The sequence below is a fragment of the Phascolarctos cinereus genome, unplaced genomic scaffold (genome assembly GCF_003287225.1).
Source record: "Phascolarctos cinereus isolate Bilbo 61053 unplaced genomic scaffold, phaCin_HiC Scaffold_9;HRSCAF=440, whole genome shotgun sequence".
In the NCBI taxonomy this organism is placed as follows: Eukaryota; Metazoa; Chordata; class Mammalia; order Diprotodontia; family Phascolarctidae; genus Phascolarctos; species Phascolarctos cinereus.
In genome coordinates, this window is record NW_027556402.1 from 219051769 (window position 1) to 219070607 (window position 18839).

Here is an 18839-nt window from a genome sequence, read left to right on the forward strand (position 1 = left end):
GTGGTGATTGGTTTAAGTAAGGTCCTTTGACTGTAGAATTGGTGATGGGAATATGTATGGTCGTATTTACATAATACTTTCAGGTTTGAAAAATGCTTTGTATACATCATCTTATTTGATCTTTGCAATAATTAGGCAAGAAAGGTGCCATTATTTTTTCCCATTTTATAGCTGAGGAAACTGATTCTCAGAGAGGTAAATGGTTTGCCAGGTTTGTACAGCTGGTAAACATCAGAGGAAGAATTCTTATTTCAAGCCTAGCACTCTAGCCTATAGAAAAGTGTCTATAGACCAAGCAACCTCAATTTGCTACAAAAACACAAAGGCTTATGGGGGAAATTTGGCATCTAATGCTTATAGGCTATAACTGATACTAAAAAATAATGTTAGCTATTGTACAATGATTGAGAATAACTGAATGAATAACAGTATCAATTAATCCATGCAATGGAATACTATAATACAATCAAGATTGATAAGTCTGAGAAATAAGAATAATGAATAGCTAGTATTTCTATAACACTTTGAGCTTTGTAAAGGGCTGTGCAAATATTATCCTATCTGATCCTCACAACAAGCCTGTAAGGTAGGTATTATTATCACTCCCATTTTGCAGATGGGAAAATTAAACCTGAAATGGAGTGGGGAATTAAGTGAGTTACCCAGGGTCATACAACTGGTAAGTATCCAAGGCCAAATTTGAACTCAGGTTCACTGTACTACATGGCTGCCACCATATAAAAAATCTGAGATAATCTGGATGGGAATGATATAAAATAAAGCAGAAAATGAGGAACATAGATTATATTTTGACTCTATTAGATGAACATATATCCACAAATATATAGGGATACAGGAGAAGAAAATTAGGGGAATATAGCTGTTATGGATATTTTACATGTTGAAATCCATTCATTCAAATGTATAATTATATGGTATGTTTAATTTGTTGATCATAATCAAAAGATTACATATAACAATTTTGTTGGCCACAATCTTAACAGAAGCATTATATAGTAGTGGATAAAGGGAAGGGAATAAACGTTTATATTGTGCTTACTATGTGCCAGGCACTGTACTAGGCTTTTTTTTTTAAACAAAGATCTCATCTCAACAACTCTGCAAGGTAGGTGATAATATGATAGTTGAGGAAACTGAGGCAAATAGCAGTTAAGCAGTTAAGTGACTTGCCTAGAATTAGGAATTGCCACAGTGAACTCTAACATTACACACTGCAGAGAAGATGGGGACCTGAATTGGTAGAGGGAATTTCCTCCCCAGGGACTTCCCTATACCTATCTCTAATCATAAGAATGGCATTTATTACATATTCATTATTCTGAACATTAAGATGTTCAGAATAAATCATTGAAATGTTAGCTCCCCTGCCAGTAGACAGAGAGTTGTTACTCCACAGATGAGTCACGACAAATGAAAACTAGCTTTATTTCTGCGGTTTTATTACATTGGGAGGATTCAGGGGTGGTGCTCTTTGGCTATGTTTGTTCCTCCATGGCTCTCGTGGTAGAAGGCTCCAATATTCTGATTTGTTGGTTTCTGCAGCTGGGATGACAGCAGCTCCGTCAGCAGTGGAATCAGCGACACCATAGACAATCTCAGCACCGATGATATCAACACCAGTTCCTCCATCAGCTCCTATGCCAACACGCCAGCCTCCTCGAGGAAAAACTTAGATGTGCAGGTGAGTTAGCCCCAGGTGGAATGTGGAACCAGTCCCAAGCAGTCCTCTGGGAAAAGAGCAGCGGACCTGAAGGGAGGGAAGAAAAGGGCTGGGGCGGGGTGTGTTAGTGGACCTCCACCTCTGCTAAGAGGGCTTCTGGCCCCTTGCAGGCTCTTGCCAACTCTTAGCTAGGGCTCAAGAAAAAGAAGTCAAGTTCAATGTCTTGACATGACAACAGCTGTGGAAAGAAGACTAGAGTAGGAGCTTAATTAGGGTTACCTAATCTGGGTTAGGTAACCCTAAATTTTGGTCTGAGCTCTGATGTTACGTCTGTTTTGCTGAAGGCAAGTGATTTTTCTCTCCTCTTTTCTGAAACGAGGGGTTTGAGCCAACTGTCTCCCTTCTACCTTTAACATTTTGTGATTCTGGTAGGATGCTACCTCTTATTTGTTTCTGAAGTGAATACTTTCACTAAATTTTACCTCGTTTTACCTTAAAATGTTTTTTTATTATGCTATATTATAGAAATGCTTGTTTTATTCCATAAATTAAAAATAAAATAAACTTTTTTTTAAAGTATTCACAAAATCATAGAACTAGAAAGGATCACTGGAGCTCTTTCCAATCCCTAATTTTACAGATAAGAAAATTGAGGTCTATAGAATTGGAAAGTGGTTTGCCCAAGGCCACATAATTAATACGTATCAGAGCTGGGATTTGAACCTTGTTCTCTGTCTCTGAGGAGCAGTTAGGTGGCACAGTGGATAGAGTGCTGGACTTGGAATCAGGAAGACTCATCTTCCTGAGTTCAAATCTGGCCTCAGACACTAGCTATGTGACCCTGGGCAGGTCATTTAACTTTGTTTGCCTCAGTTTCCTCATCTGTAAAATGAGCTGGAGAAGGAAATGGCAAATTACTCCAGTGTCTTTGCCAAGAAAACCCCAAATGGCGTCACGAAGAGTCAGACACAGCTGAGCAACAATTCTGCCTCTAAATCTGATGCTCCATGATGCTATTCACCAAAAGAAACTGAGGCATGTACCACATAGTCATTGACTGGGTTAGGACCAAAACGCCAATCTCTTGACACAGGTTTCTAGTTTTTAGTCACATTGATGTGCCAGCATTGGTGTCTTTGTCCTGATTCATTTTCCTCCTTTCCTTTTCTCTCCCCCTGTCCCTTCTCCCTTCTCCTCTTCACTTTCCTCTCCAGTTTATTTTTGTGAGACCTTGTCTCCCTATCTCGCCCAAGGTGGAAGTGCCCAGTTCTGCTCCTGTTTGGGATGGAAGCTTTGTGTTTCTGACCTGGGCCCAATTCTTCCTTCCATCGGCAGCCTGGTGGCTCCCTACGCTCATGGGACTGACCATACTGCCAGTCTTGGTGTAAACACCTGATCAGCTTTAGCTCTGCTGTAGCTCAGCACTCTTGGGCACAAGTGATCCGTTAGCCTCAGACACGCCGGCCACAGAGACTGCAGGCCTGTGTTTCCACCCCCATCTTGTCCTGTGATTTCAAAGCCCCTCTCAATAATAATTTGTTCTTATTTACTGAACACATAGAACTGGTACTACAGTTGTGGAGGCTATTACTAGGCACGTGACTAATACCGAGCTAGGTAACACTTTGCAGAGGGGGCTTGAGGTAGGGCTGAGTTTTCTACCACCTTCTTATCTCTTCTATTTCCTTCTCACCCGACTCCACCAACTGTGTCCTCATTTTCTACAGGTAACCCTTCACTGAAAATCTCCTTGTTCTGAGTGCCCATATTCTTTGAGAATAGTGCTGAATAAAGGACGTGTGAGGGTTTACGTATGATTAAGTCTCTCAAAAATGTAAACAGTGACTGCCTAATGAGAGGTATTGGATATAGCCTCCAGGGCTGCCTGTCACTGCATGTGTTTTCATTTTGAGCAGTATTTGTGTGTATGTGCTATGTACGTATGTATTTTTCTTTAAGTCGTTACTGTACATTGTATACTCTGGAATACTGTCCAAGCACGGTCACCTCCCAATCAGGGAAATTAGAGAATTTAAATATTTCCACCCAATTAATGTCCTTAGCACAAACCATCCATTAAATGTTGCAAACTTCCTCTAGGTTTCCTTTCTTGCACAGACACTTAACTTCCCTGAGACACATCCCAGTCCCAAGGGGGAAAAAAAGTGCCTCAAGATAGTCCTGAGACAGCTGGTTTCAGAGCCAAAGGAATTTGGAATTATCAAGGCCTTTGACTGAGAGTAGCTGGTAATAAGCAGTAACTCTGCAGAGAAAGATTTCAGTGTGGGGTTTCTCTTTTGTTTACTTGTTACAAGATTGGAGCAAGGCCTGCTCTTAAATTGTGTATTGCGTGACTCCTGCAGTCTTTGTTCCTGGGCCGAGAAGGCCATGTTGGATTCTCTGTTCAGGATTTACAGAGTTAACATCTGGAGGGTTGTGGAAGGGATTTTTCCCTGTGACATATTCAAATCTAGTTACTGCTCAGAGATCTGTCTCTTTTCCTCCTTTCCTCCATGTTTAATTTCCTGTTGTTCATCTTGCAAGCTTCGCATCATCAGAAATTTTGGAATTAAAGCTGTTAACCAAAAAAAAAAAAAGTAAAGATTTTTAAAAGAATGATTTCCCAGTTACTTCCCTAACCAGGGAGTATCTTAAAACATCTGATTTCAGAAGAACTTGTAAAAATATATATAAATAAATAAATCAAGAAAGAAAGAAAGAAAGAAAGGAAAGAAAGAAAGAAAGAAAGAAAGAAAGAAAGAAAGAAAGAAAGAAAGAAAGAAAGAAAGAAAGGAAGGAAGAAAGAAAGAAAGAAAGAAAGAAAGAAAGAAAGAAAGAAAGAAAGAAAGAAAAAGAAAGAAAGAAAGAAAGAAAGAAAGAAAGAAAGAAAGAAAGAAAGAAGAGAGAGAGAGAGAGAAAAAGAACTTGTAACCCACAACTCTCTCTTTCACATATTACACATATGAATGTTAAGGGCCATTACCTGACATCCCAGAAGGATGTGAGGTGACTGATAGAATGATAATGCAGTCATTTTTCTGAAACTACTCACCCTGAAATTTGGCACCTTCAGATTCTCAGTGATTTTTTTGAAACATAGGATATCAAATAGGAATACAGATCCTTATGTCAAAGGATGAAAAGATATGGGCACAGAGTAATGAAACAGTGAGAAACAGGATATGAATTCTGAAATCTTCCCTTTTGCAAAGGGAAGCAGAAGGAAGAGGAAAAGTAGGAAAAAAAAAGATACTTTGCCAAAAATATGGGGTGTTTATTGCTTTCAGAGCATCAAGAGTTGCTTCTTTAGCCATATTGGGGGAGGGGAGAATGGTAATAACTATGGGGTGGTAGCTTGAAGTTAATTATCAATGAGGGGATTAACTGCTTTCTAGATTATCTGCACCCCAACCTAGCTTCACCCTGGTATTCGATGATCAGTATTAACTTGGGGTAGATTAGGTCTGAATGTGTGTGTGTGTGTGTGTGTGTGTGTGTGTGTGTGTGTTATAGGATCATATCTGGAAAGGACCTTTGGAGCCACTTGCACAGTGGATAGAGTGCTGGACCTGGAGTCAGAAAGACCTGGGTTCAAATGTGGCCTCAGACACTTACTAGCTGTGTGACCCTGGGCAAGTCACTTCTCCCTGTTTGCTTCAGTTTCTTATCTGTAAAATGAGCTGGAGAAGGAAGTGATAAACCACTCCAGTATCTCTGCCAAGAAAACCCAAAACGGGGTCTCAAAGAGTGGGACTCGACTGAAACAACTGAATAACAACAAGCCATTTTCTAGAGGCAGCAGGGCATGATGGACAGTCACATGAGGATATTGGACTATGGAGACTTTAGCTCTAGTCCCTCCAGCTTCAGACAAATTGAGGTAACCCTAAATTCTGCTTTGAGCTCTGATGTTAATATCAGTTTTGCCTAAGGCAAGTGATTTTTGTCTCCTCTTCTCTGAAACGAGGGGTTTGAGTCAAATATCTCTTTTCTACTTTTAACATTTTGTGATTCTGGTAGGACACTACCTCATATTTGTTTCTGAAGTGCATTCTTTCACTAAATTTTGCCTCCTTTTACCTTAAATTGTTTTTTTATTATACTATATTATAGAAATGCTTGTTTTATTCCATAAATTAAAAGTAAAATAAACTTTTTTTAAAAAAATGTTCACAAAATCTCCTCTCATTTAGCAGATGAGGGAAACTGAGACCCAGAAATGTTATATGACTTGTCCAAGGTCGCACTGATAACAAGTGCCAGGGCATAATTTGAACTAAGATCCTCTGACCCTAAATTCAAGATGCTTTCCACTCTATATAATGCTCCAAAGGCTAGCATGGTGATATTTTTGCTCTTGTTTTTTTTTGGGGGGGCGCAGTTGGGGTTAAGTGACTTGCCCAGCGACACACAGCTAGTGTCAAGTGTTTGGTCTGAGTCTGGATTTGAACGCAGGTCCTCCTGACTTCAGGGCTGGTACTCTATCCACTGCACCACCTAGAGGCCCCCATGGTGATATTTTGGTAATGACACAAATGTTAACTATCTCTTTTACTGGTTGGGTCATTGTGCTGTTTCTTCCTCTGTAACATAGTGGATAGATAGACACTTGGCATTGGAGCCAGAAAGACTTAAGTTTGGTTTCTATCTCTGACCACATCACTTGCATGGCTCTGGGGAAAATCACAACATCTCAGCCTTAGGCAACTCTGTCATACTATAGGATATATACAAGGTCCCAAGCATGCACTGATAGAGGGAGTTGTTATATCTGTGAAATCAGAGGTCCATTCCCAACCTCTATCTTCTTTATTTTTGTTTCCCCTTTAATGTCTAACATAGCCCACATTTATCCTGTAAAGTTTTGCCGAATGAATGAAGTAGTGATCATGTTTGCACTTGGAATACTAAGGGTTGGGATATTGGGAAAATGAAGGAGCAGTATTCCCCAGCATCTGGCCACCTTACTCAGAAGGCCTTGTTCCCCTATTTGAATGATTAAGAGCTGATTAGAACCTTATTTCTACAATTTGTCTCTACAGATGCTACAAGGCCATTTGTGAAGGGGTTGGTGGGGAGTTCAGGATTTATTAAAAGTAGATAAATATCTCTGCCTCACCCACAATAATCGTATGAAGAATATCAGTTCCCTTGTGGTCTAAAAACTAGCATATATGTCTTTTTTATATAATAATATATTTTTTCCCAATTGCATGGAAAAACAATTTTAAACATTTTTTTTAAATTTTGAATTCAAAATTCTCTCCTTCTCCCTCCCTGAGACATTATGCAATTTGATATAGATTATATATAGCACATTCTTCTTAAAGTTTTATTTTTCTGTGCATTTGATTGCAGAAATTTGCATGTATTAACAGGGACTTAAAATCTGGATCACTGAATCAGATATTTAGAGCTGGAAGGGGCCTTAAAATCATCTTCTCCATCATTTTATAGGTGAGGACATTGAGGCAATGAAAGATGAAAGGTCTTACGCAAAGACCCTCAGTAACGGAGTCAGGACTAGAATGTAGGTTTCCTCGCACAGAGATCAGAGTTCTTTCCAGGATATATGAAAGAGCTTTTGAACAAACACAACACTAGGGTCTAGAGCCAGGGAAACCTGAGTTTGAATCTGACCTCAGGCACTTACTAGCTATGTGACCTTAGACAAGTCACATAACCTCAGTTTCCTCATCTATAAAATGACTATAATAATAGCACTCACCTCCCAGAGTTGTTGTGAGGATGAAATGAGATATTTATAAAGCCCTTAATGCAGTGCCTGGCACATAGTAGACACTATATAAATGTGAACTATTATTATTATATGAAAGAGGAAATAGACTTGTATTCAGCTGGGCCCCTAAAAGCAAAACTAAGGCCATTGGGTAGGAATTTTGGAGGTGGTATGGCCTAGAGAAAAGAACGCTAGGTTTAGCACTGGGGAATTGGGTTTTGAATCCTGGTCCTATACCTGTGAGACATTAGGTGAGCAATTTCTTCTTTCTGGGAATCATTTCCTCAGATGTAAAGAAAGGGGTCAGAAAGGATGACTTCTAGGAAACGTTTCAATTCATTGTCAGGGAAAGCTTCCTAACAATTAAATCTACGGGCACAAAAATGGAATGGACTCTACCTGAGGCGTTGGTGAATTCTGTGACATTAGAGGTCTTCAGTGGTGTAGTGGGAAGGCTGCTAGACATGGAATCAGAAAAGTTCTGGGTTCGAATCCTCCTTCTGACACTATGTTATCGTGGGCATGTCTCTCAAACTTTCTCCAAGTCCTAGTTTCTTCACCTATAAAAAATGGGGACAATAGTATTTGGACTACTGGTCTACTGCAAGGATTGAGTGACATAATATGTGTACAGAGCACTATAGAAATTTAATACAGAAATATTATTATATGTAATATAGTCATATTATATAATATTATATATGTAGCAGGTATTTTATATGCATGTTTGTTGTTGCCAAGGATGTGATAAATGAGATTGGAGAAGTACTGAGATTTCCAGCTCTAAAATTATTTGCATAATTAATACACTTGGGGATAGCTAGGTGGTATAGTGGATAGAGCTCTGGGCCTGGAATCAGGAAGACTCAGCTTCCTGAGTTCAAATCTGGCCTCAGACACTTACTAGCAGTATTATTCTGGGCAAGTCACTTACCCTGTTTGCCTCAGTTTCCTCATCCATAAAATGAACTGGAGAAGGAAATGGTAAACCACTCCAGTGTCTTTGCCAAGAAAACCCCAAATGGGGTTGTGAAGAATGGGACATGACTGAAACAACTGAAGGAAAAATTAACACAATTAGGCTAGCATGGAAGGATGTCAGCATTCATCCTGATGAAGACATTAAAAGTCGGTGATCCAGAAGTGAAAACTTGGAAACATCCCTCTTTCCATGGAAGTTTCCATTAGATCAACTGAAAGCTGGGATAGTGGTCTCCCATCTTTGAAATGGGAAAATCTTGTGACTGCATTCTACACATTCATTCCCCTTTCTGTTCCTCTTTCCTTGCATTTGCTGCCTTGAGGGCAGTCAGTGGGATCAGATTTCCTATTTTCTCCCCCACTGGTTTAGCCTCGAGCACATTCTAAGTGGCTCCTTCAGGGCATATTAGGAGATAAAATTAATCAGTAAACATTAATTGAGCTGCAGTTACTATATTCAAGGCCCCGTGATAGGTACTTTGGGGAATCCTCAAATGTGTAAGACTCAGTCCCCTGTGAAGTAGATGGAGCAGCAAGACATAGAGTGACACATAATTAACTGGACAAGGGATTTCATCCAAAGTGCCGAATGAGCCGTGCAGACTGTGAATGCGCAAAAAGTCTGACAAGGGACAGGGAGCCATGGCTGCAGATGAGCCTGAGCTGACTGTTGTAGGATCACAGGGAGTGAATATGCTTCTAGCCTTCTCGGTTGGCTCTTTTTGGGGGAGGAATGCATTCTGAACCACTCTCAAGGTTATAGGCACAATAATCTTACGTTGTCAGTCTTTTCAGGTAAAAACTTCTTTTTGAAGAGTTCTTTCCCCAAGCCCCATGGCCCTTTTTGAAGTATTACAAAGCCTTGAATTGGGGCATCGGATAGCCATGCCAGAAGTGATCCAATGTAGCTCTGTTATAGGGGGAAATAATAGAGTCCTCAGGCCTTACAAACTAGGATTTAAGTGGTCTCTGTAACTGTTCTGGGATATTATCGTGAGACCTGAGTTTGAATCCTCAGTTCGTACTTTGGCTAGCTATGTGACTCTGAGAAGGAAGTCACTTCCTTAAGCCTCGATTCATTTATTTGTGAAATGGGTTTGTAGTCCTAGTACTACTTTTTAACTTTTTTGGTGTGGAATTGTTGAAGGAAAGCCCTTTGTGACCTTAAAGCATCTTATGAATATGATATTCTTCTCACTCAGTGGAATGGATCCGGGATCCGGAATCTGGAGTCAGAGAATCTGGATTCAGATTTTGGCTCTGCTACTTACTACCGTGTGACCTTGGGCAAATCACTTAACCTCTCTGGGTCTTCATTTCTTCAAATATGAAGCAAGGAGCTTGGGCTAGATGACCTCAACGATCTCTTCCATTTTTAAATCTGAGATCTTATGTCCTCTTCATTGCAAAAGTGGGGAACCACATGGGTGGAATATTGCATATTCTACTGGAAGAGGTCGATACATTGTTCGGTTTTGCTGATTTTTTTTTCTATATTTAATCCTTGTTCTAAGGGGGTGGCTCACTGAGGAGGAAAAAAGATCTATTCTGTTATGGATGGTGTAAAAATTTTTTAAAAATCAGTTAAAAAATAGTAAGTTAGCAGCATATAAATGAAGCTTCAGTTTGAACTCTCCACCCGTCTGCTTTGATCATTCCCCTCTGCCTTTTAACATTTTGAGGGAAGTAGTATTTTGGGAATCATTCCTTTCAGCTCCTGTCTCTCTGGCATGTTAGGGTAAAGCTAGCAGCCCCTCAGCATGTCTCACTCCACGAGGAAGGCTGCAGCACTGTGCTGTATCTAGAAATGTAGCTGCCAGTCAAGTGATAGAGAATCCAGAGAACAAAGGGGAGCTGGCTGAGTATGTTTGAATACACGGAGATACTGGGACATGTGAACTTTGAGGATGGCAGCATGGAGAGGCAAATGGCTTGGACATTGAATGCATAGCGCATCCTTGGTGAATTACTTGGGCTCTTTTTTTTTTTAAATTTCTGGATCTCTTTTGCTACCTTCTCTTTCTCTTTCTCCTTTATACCTTACCCTTATTTTCCTCTCTCTCTTAATCCCCTTAGGCATCATCATGTTTTCTTCACCTTTCTTGAACCCAAAGAAGGCAGGGAATTTGATTAAGGAATTCAAAGCAAAAAGCCAAAACTATATCTTTTTTTGTAATGTTCAAGGAATAGTTATCAATCTCTTTCTTTTTTCCTTCCTTTTGCTGATTCAAAACAGCAATATTTTCACGACCAGGAATCTGGGGAGAACTAACTTGGGGTACTTTTTTCTTCAGACTGACACTGAGAAGCATTCGCAAGTGGAGCGGAATTCTCTTTGGTCTGGTGATGATATCAAGAAATCAGACGGGGGATCTGATAGCGGCATAAAGATGGAGCCTGGGTCCAAGTGGCGGCGGAATCCCTCCGATGTGTCTGATGAGTCTGACAAGAGCACCTCAGGGCGAAAGAACACAGTTATTTCCCAGACAGGCTCATGGCGGCGGGGCATGTCAGCCCAGGTTGGCATCACCATGCCAAGGACCAAGACTTCTGCCACAGCAGGCACACTGAAGACTCCAGGGACAGGTGAGGAAAAAATAGGAAACTGTTAAAGACAGGGATGGTGTGCCTTTGAAACCTAGAATCAGTAACTCTTGTCTAGGTCCTCATGGATTGCATTTTTTGTTTGTTTTTGCAGGGGGATAGAATATATAACATATGGTGCAAAAATTTGCAGTATATTTTCTAACAGTCTTTCAGAAACGTATCTATGAATGAATATGTGTGTTTATACATATGTATATGTGTATATGTATGCTTTTGTACACATACACATTCTTCACCTCAGCCTAATTGGAATAACTTGTGTGAGCCTATTAAACTATTAAAATATCTGTATCAGAAACACTAAATTATTTAAACTGTATCCCAAGTAAAGGCTACACTGGTGTCTCAAACTCATTATGCCTATGACATTTTATTATGAATGCTCTGGAAAATGTGCAGTAAGCAAGCAGTTTGTTGAAAGAAGTATGCCCTACAGAAATGCCAGGGCAACATTTTAGTTGGTGATGTTCTGGGTTCAAATCCTGGCTCTGCCACTTAATAACTGCATGACCTTGAGCAAGTTACTTAACCTTTCTGGATCACAGTATCCTCATCTGTAAAATGGGATGAGTGGATTAAATGACTTCAAAAGTTTCTTCTAATAATAGAATCCTAGTGAGGGGAGACATTTGGTTTCCAGATTTCAATTTAAGTGATCAGGTGGCTTTTCTTTACCCAAAGGGTTTTAAATGTTTGTGAAAAATAGGTTTTTGCTAATAGGCATAACACAATAGCAACAGACAAGATTATTTCCTTTAAAAACTGTTTCTTTTGCTTCTCAAAGGGAATTATCTTCCCATGGTAATATCATCTCTTCACAAGGAGGTGTTTCGTATATTGATTGTATTCCCCTGTGTCTTGACTTTGGAGTCTTAAACATTGATTTCTCTCTTAGGAAAAACAGATGATGCAAAGGTATCAGAGAAAGGAAGGCTTTCCCCTAAAACCACACAGGTGAAACGCTCTCCATCAGATGCAGGTCGCAGCAGTGGCGATGAATCCAAAAAGCCTCTTCCCAATAGCGCCAGGACGGCTACCACCAATACCAATGCCTTTGGGTTTAAGAAACAGAGTGGCTCCACCATTGGGCTGACCATGATTACAGCTAGCGGAGCCACCATCACCAGTAGATCAGCCACCCTGGGCAAGATTCCAAAGTCCTCTGGGCTGGTAGGGAGGTCCGCCAGTCGAAAGACAAGTATGGATGGGGCCCAGAACCAGGACGATGGCTACCTAGCCCTAAGCACAAGGACGAATCTTCAGTACAGGAGTCTGCCTCGTCCCAGTAAGTCCAGTAGCCGCAATGGGGCTGGTAATAGATCCAGCACCAGTAGCATAGATTCCAATGTGAGCAGCAAATCAGCAGGTCTGCCTGTGCCTAAACTGAGGGAGCCTTCCAAGGCAGCCTTGGGGAGCTCTCTGCCAGGACTCATCAATCAGACAGATAAAGAAAAGGGAATCTCCTCTGACAATGAGAGTGTAGCTTCCTGTAACTCGGTTAAAGTGAACCCAGCATCCCAGCCAACATCCAGTGTGGCTCCAGCCACCCACCCTCAAGGAGCCAAGTACCCAGATGTAGCATCTCCCACGCTGAGAAGGTAAGTTTGACTCTCGGTTTAAATTATGCTGACTGGAATGGAAATGATTGTCTTGGGCGGTTTGCATTCTGTTTTGTTAGTAATAGGCCAGCTATTTTCATCCACCTCTGTTTCTCACTTTTAAACAGGATAAGCCCTTGGGGCATTGCTGCTCTAAAACAAAGAAAACATTTAGCCTTAGACCATTTTGGTGTCCTGGGCTGCCGATTTTAAAAAATAGATATTTTCAAATAGGCAAAAGAGGAGTCCAGCCACTTTATATTGTACCTCAGGATTGGTTGCTAAATTTAGAACAATCTTCCCTTCTTTAATGATTGATAGAGTTTTCTCTGGTCCCATAAAATGGTCACATTTAAAAAACACCCCAAAAACAACCAGTCTGGTATGCTTGATGGAAACTGGTGGTTTGCTCAGAATTCTAATCGAGATACTAATGCAGCTGAGTCAATCCCTCTTCACTTTCTCTGCCCTACACACAGCACTGTTTTTTAAAAGGGTGAGAAGAGGCAAATGTGTTGTTTGATTAGAAGGGATTCTGGGAAAGGAGCCTTATTTCCTTTATGTCTTTCAAAGCCAATTTGCATCCCCATTTCCCACACTAGGGCAAAGGTTCTCTAGGGAGAGAGATGGTATGATTCCTTTATTTCTGTCTGGTCTCTATAAGATGTCACCATTCTAGTACTTTGGAGCCAGCACTGGGTTGTTTCCTTATTCTCCCATACCGTCATCATGCTGTAAGGGTAGGTGGGCAGGAGGTTGCCCCTCCTTCCAATCCTTCTCCTCATGTCTTCTGTGCTATCCACAGAGGTGAGACCCCACCATAGCAAATAAGGGCTGAAATTTATTTTTGATGAATAGGAACATTTGAAAGGACTTCCTAAATACCAATTTCCATGAAAGGTATAATGAAGCAATTCAACACTTACTCTTACTTGCCTAGACTTGACTATTAAAACTTCAAGAACTATTTTTTGAGCAGGGGAATCAAAGTTTGTACCCTTTGTTGTTCCAACATACTGCCTGGTAAATGAAACATTTCATTGCTTCTCACTTAATATATTATATGTAATATTCACTTTGTTTTGAAATTTCTTTTAGTAACTACAAAGGCATTTTCCTAGACCTATAGGCTCCTTTAATCGTAGACTTGAAAATGCATGGGGCTTCTTAGACACTACACTGAGTACCTTTCAACTAACTCTTGGAAAATTTTATATTTAATATCATTATTTTCCTATTTCCTAATTGATTAAACCCTCCATTCTCTGGTTGTCAAAAGATCCTGTATACTGAAAGCATTTCTCATCAGACGCCAGTTATCTCTTAGCTAAGAAGATAATGAAACATAATTTTATGGTAAATGAGATTAGTAGGACTGCATTGGATATAGAAACCAAAGTGACCTTAAAATCCTGTGGCTGATTTCAGGGGAAAACAGTGATCTGGTGTTCTTATAGCTTAGTTATTGCTCTCCCTGGAAGATTTTTAAATGCTTAGCTCCTACAAGTTAAGGTTTGATTATTTTTCCCCTACACACACAGACACACAGACACACACACACACACACACACACACACATATTTTTATAGGTGGGATATATTTCTTGCATTTATATGATGTGTGCTTTCCTTTGCAGTCAAAGGCAATGAATGCCATGTTTTTTTCTCCCATTCCATCCATTGCCAGCCTGACAGCACACAATTATGTGATAATTGAACGAGGTTGGGCATGTGATCTTTAGAAGAAGGAAGCCATCTGGTACCTGTGTGACTAGTAAGGGCTGTTGTCTACTTAATGCTCTCACAGTTGTTGTTTTGAGGCTCATACTATCCAATGTTAATGCCAGATGAGTGCTTCCTAGTCATTGGAGAGGCAGCAGGTGCCACAAAAACAAACATTATGAAAGATGGGCTTTCCAGGCTTCCAGGTGCAGGTGTAGGCAGTTAAGCCAATGTGTCCTAATTCTATGTACTGTGCATGAAGACTGGGGAAAACAAACTTCATCCAACAACCTAGAAAACCAAAATGATCATGACAAAATTTTTCAGTTCATCTAGTTAGAGTAATTTGTGTAGTTTTATTCTTCCTACTAGACCATGAGCTCCATGAGGGCAGCAATAGAATCTTCTGTATCTTTGTCTCCCCAGCATCTACAAAATACTCTGCTGCATTTTCATTGAATTACTGAAAGAGTGACAGGATGGGGATCCAATAATGAAAAGTATCGAATCAGACACTATCTTCATCCCACCTCCACTCCCTACCTCCTTTAGCTTAGAGCTAGAGTTAAGTCATTTTCATAGGACTTGGAGGATAGACCTGGGAAATACCCGGAAATGTAAGGTTAGCCATTTTGGTAAGATAGAAGGCATCCCCATTCTGCAGATTCTTACTATCTCCTTTCCCCCACCAATCTCTTTGAAAGCTCCTTGCCTTTGGCATTGAGCCCTCAATCCCCACAATGCTTTATCTCTTCACAGACTCTTTGGTGGAAAGCCTGCTAAACAAGTGTCCATCACCACAGCTGAAAGTATGAAAAATTCAGTGGTCATCTCTAATCCTCATGCTACTATGACCCAGCAAGGCAACTTAGAGTCCCCTTCTGGCAGTGGCATTCTGAGCAGCGGGAGCAGCAGCCCACTGTACAGTAAGAATGCTGACATGAACCAGTCTCCGTTAGCCTCTAGCCCCAGCTCAGCCCACTCTGCTCCTTCCAATAGTCTCACCTGGGGCACCAATGCTAGCAGCTCTTCGGCAGTGAGCAAAGACGGCCTTGGATACCAGTCCATTAGCAGCCTTCATACCAGCTGTGAATCCATTGACATCTCCCTCAGCAGCGGAGGGGGACTGAGTCACAATTCTTCCACTGGCTTGATCTCGTCCAAGGATGACTCCCTCACTCCCTTTATAAGAACCAACAGTGTTAAGACCACACTGTCAGAAAGGTTAGTGTTTCCATTCTGTTTGATTTATCATCATAAGTTATTTAGAGTAACAGCACCCTAAAAAAACAGGGAGATTATAGCAGGAGTCCCCAAAAGTGAATTAACTTTTAAAAGAAAAATTTTGATCTCTCTTTTCTGATCTATTGATACCGTTATAGCTTAGAAATAATACTAGGACTCAAACTGATTTCTCACCAGTTTGATATTACACTAAATGTGAAAATATGCTTTCTGCTGTCTTTTCGACTTTGGTCATCCTCAGTGCTCACAGCTGCTGGAAGACTTTGGTTTAATTCCTTCCCTTTGAAATGATATTCACCCTTTGAAATCCTTCTAACAGTCATTTTGTTCTCCCCTCCCACCCCCGATCAACTATTTTTTCTTCCCTCCCTCTCCTAATTCTGCCTCAAAGTAGTTTGTGTATTAAAGAGAACAGTTGTTCTCCTTAATAAGCTTCTGGGAAATTTTAGGGTAGTTCCCCAGGGTAGCTGGGTTGTTACAGTAGCAAGCAGATGGTAGGAGCCCTACTCGAAGGACTGCCTAGACTAGGAATTTGAAACTTAGAAATCCCGAGCTTCAGCTGGGCAGTGTGTTTCATTTTGATGTTGAGTCATGTCGCATTTCTCAAAGTGGGAGAAAAAAAAAAACTAACAGTAGCTTTTGGAAAACTAAAATGTTCTGATTACTGTGTTTAACAACTTCCCTTTCTTCAGCGTTCTTGGCTCTAATATTCCTTCTCTTGTTTTCTGTCTGATTGGACTTATTCTTCTAGCCCTCTCTCTTCCCCTGCTGCTAGCCCTAAGTTCTGCAGAAATACTTTACCCAGGAAACAGGACAGGTAAATGATGTTCCTTTCAGGCAGGTGACCACACAGGGCCTCCAGGTTTTTCTGTTCACTTATCTGAAGTCAGATGTTTGTTGAGGAGAGGCTGCTGGGTGGAGGCCCCTTCGCTTGTATTGTGGATTTGGTATCATTTGTGCTATTCAGACATGCCAGTGAGGGTCTGCTCCTTTGCTTTTTGAGAGCTGGAGGGAAGGTAGCAGGGATGGGAGACTCCCTTTCAAGTTCAAAAACCCTGCTCTTCTCAAATAGCCCAGGAGAAACTCTCGCTTGCATTTCAGCCTTCCTGTGGCATGCTATTTCTCCCTGCCCCCAAGCCCAGCCCACTCCACCTACCACCACCTGGCAGACCTCTCTCACCTTTATCTCTACCTCCCAATGCAATACCACAGTTTCTCCTGCTGTAAGTAAACAGGTCACTCTGATTTCACTTACCCTATCTTGGAGGTGGCTTTGTTTCCACGTACTCATTTTGCTTAATGATAGCAATAATTTTAAAAAAATGAATCTGAGAAGAACAGAGAAAATGAAGAGGGATAAACTGAGTTTTGCATGTAGCTTCCCCATGGCCCTTTTTCCAGTGGTAGACTTTATCCTTGATACAGGTGGAGGTGGACTTTATTTAATAGAATAAGTAGATGATGTTCTATTTTTAAAAAAAACAAAACACCACTCCCATTACCCCCTCCCCAATTTGCCACACTCATGAACCAGTGCTTCAAATACTTACCTTTTGAAAACAGCAATAATCCCTTGGCTTTATCACCTAGCAAGTTATAGCATGCTCAGCAGAGGCCTGGCTTTCAGTTCCTAGATACTACAGCAAGGGCTGCCGAGGTTGAGACAGATGGAATTCACTTAACTACAACTGAATTCCAAATATGCAGACTCCTACAAGCTTTTGACCTCTCAAAACTCTCTAAGCAGTCCCTTCCCCCAACTTCATCTCACACACCTCCAGCGTCTCCCCGCCTTCCTCTACCCCACCCCACCCCCCAGCATTTAAGAAGTAGGCCAAAGCTTGGGTGGGCTAGATAGAGGGGAGAATCTGGCATCCCTGCTCTCCAGTTAACTTTGGTAATGGTGACTCAGACTAAGGAGCCCATATTTCCAAATACATTGGCTGGTGGATCTCTCAGAGCCAAAGGACACCCTCGGTTTTGTGTGGAGTGGAGTGCTGGCTTTGGCCCCTGGGTGATGGCATGGTACCTAATGCATGGATAACTAAACGGGCCAGGGATCAGGTCATCTTCTGTATGTATATATGTATGTATTTTTGTACGTACATATTGATTGCATGCTCGCTTAGATAAAAGATCATTGTTGTTACTTTTTCCTCTAAAAAAATGTGATGTGGGTATGGATACCATTCTCTTCCTCCTGCTCCTTTAATCTTCCCCCCCTTGTGTTTCTCTGAAGTTTTTTTTTCTTTTAACTCTCCTACAGTGACCCGCACCTTGATAGGAACACTTTGCCTAAGAAAGGACTCAGGTATTGGTGTTTCCTCCTAGCGTACTGGGCTTTTGTGGTGGCTTGGGCACTTGGCTGTGTGTGTCTTTCTTGTGGCTGGCAGCAGGGTGGGCTAGGAGAGGGTCATCTGCTTCAACAGCTGGACTGTTTGGGCCAGGTTCCTCTGACCCTCCTGTCTTCACCTCCCCATCCAGTGGCTTGTTTGCTTGAGCAGGGGCTGTGGCTTTTGCAGACTAAATCTTGAAAAACTGGCAAGAGTGGGGAGCTGTGGCCTGCTGCTTTTGTGGCCAGGTTAATCAGCTCAGACAAATTTGCCATCATAGCACTGCTCACGGAAACTATTTTCCAAGAATAAAGGGCACGATTTATAGCATTTTCATTTACTTGCTAGGACAAGGTAAGAGAGGGCAAAAAACGAAACAAACAAAAAAAAAATTGGACTGTGTTGAGCACTGGATTTGGACTCAAGACCTCTCTGTGAGGCTACTTACAACTTGTGTGACCATGTGCAAGTCACTCAACCCCTGAGTCCTGATTTTCTCCTTGTAAAATGAGGAAGTTGGACCATGTGATTCTAAGGCCACTTCCCACTCTTAATCTATGATCTTGTAGTCTGTAGTCAGTTTTTTTTCTTCTTTCTCTCTCTCTCTTTCTTTTTTTGGCCAAATAAAAATGTTGCTAATAAGGAGTACTTTGCTGAATCTAGGATATCCTGACTGAAAATTGAGATCAGCTTTTAGCATGCCAAAAGCACGTACATCTGTTTCCTGGGGGAAAACTTGGAAAACACCCACCAGAAAGGATTTTCCTCTCTATTCGGACCAAGTGGGTGGTTTTGGCTCATTAGCAAGGCAAGCCTTGGCTAAATGAAATGCTATAAGTCAATCCTGCTTATGCTTTGGGGGGTCACTTTGCCCACTTGAGAGGTTTTGACTTCCTTGCCCTCCTTCTAGGATTCCCACTTCATAGCGGCTGG

General features: G+C 41.2%; 1 protein-coding gene across 1 annotated transcript in view; it reads left to right on the top strand.

Moving 5' to 3' along the window:
• Window positions 1-18839, top strand: part of NAV2 (neuron navigator 2) — a 453334-nt gene that overhangs the window by 363939 nt on the left and 70556 nt on the right. The window contains 5 exon segments of the mRNA XM_078148755.1: window positions 1564-1702; window positions 10697-10988; window positions 11905-12607; window positions 15088-15552; window positions 17840-17884. Of these exon segments, the coding sequence (XP_078004881.1) occupies window positions 1564-1702; window positions 10697-10988; window positions 11905-12607; window positions 15088-15552; window positions 17840-17884 (1644 nt within the window).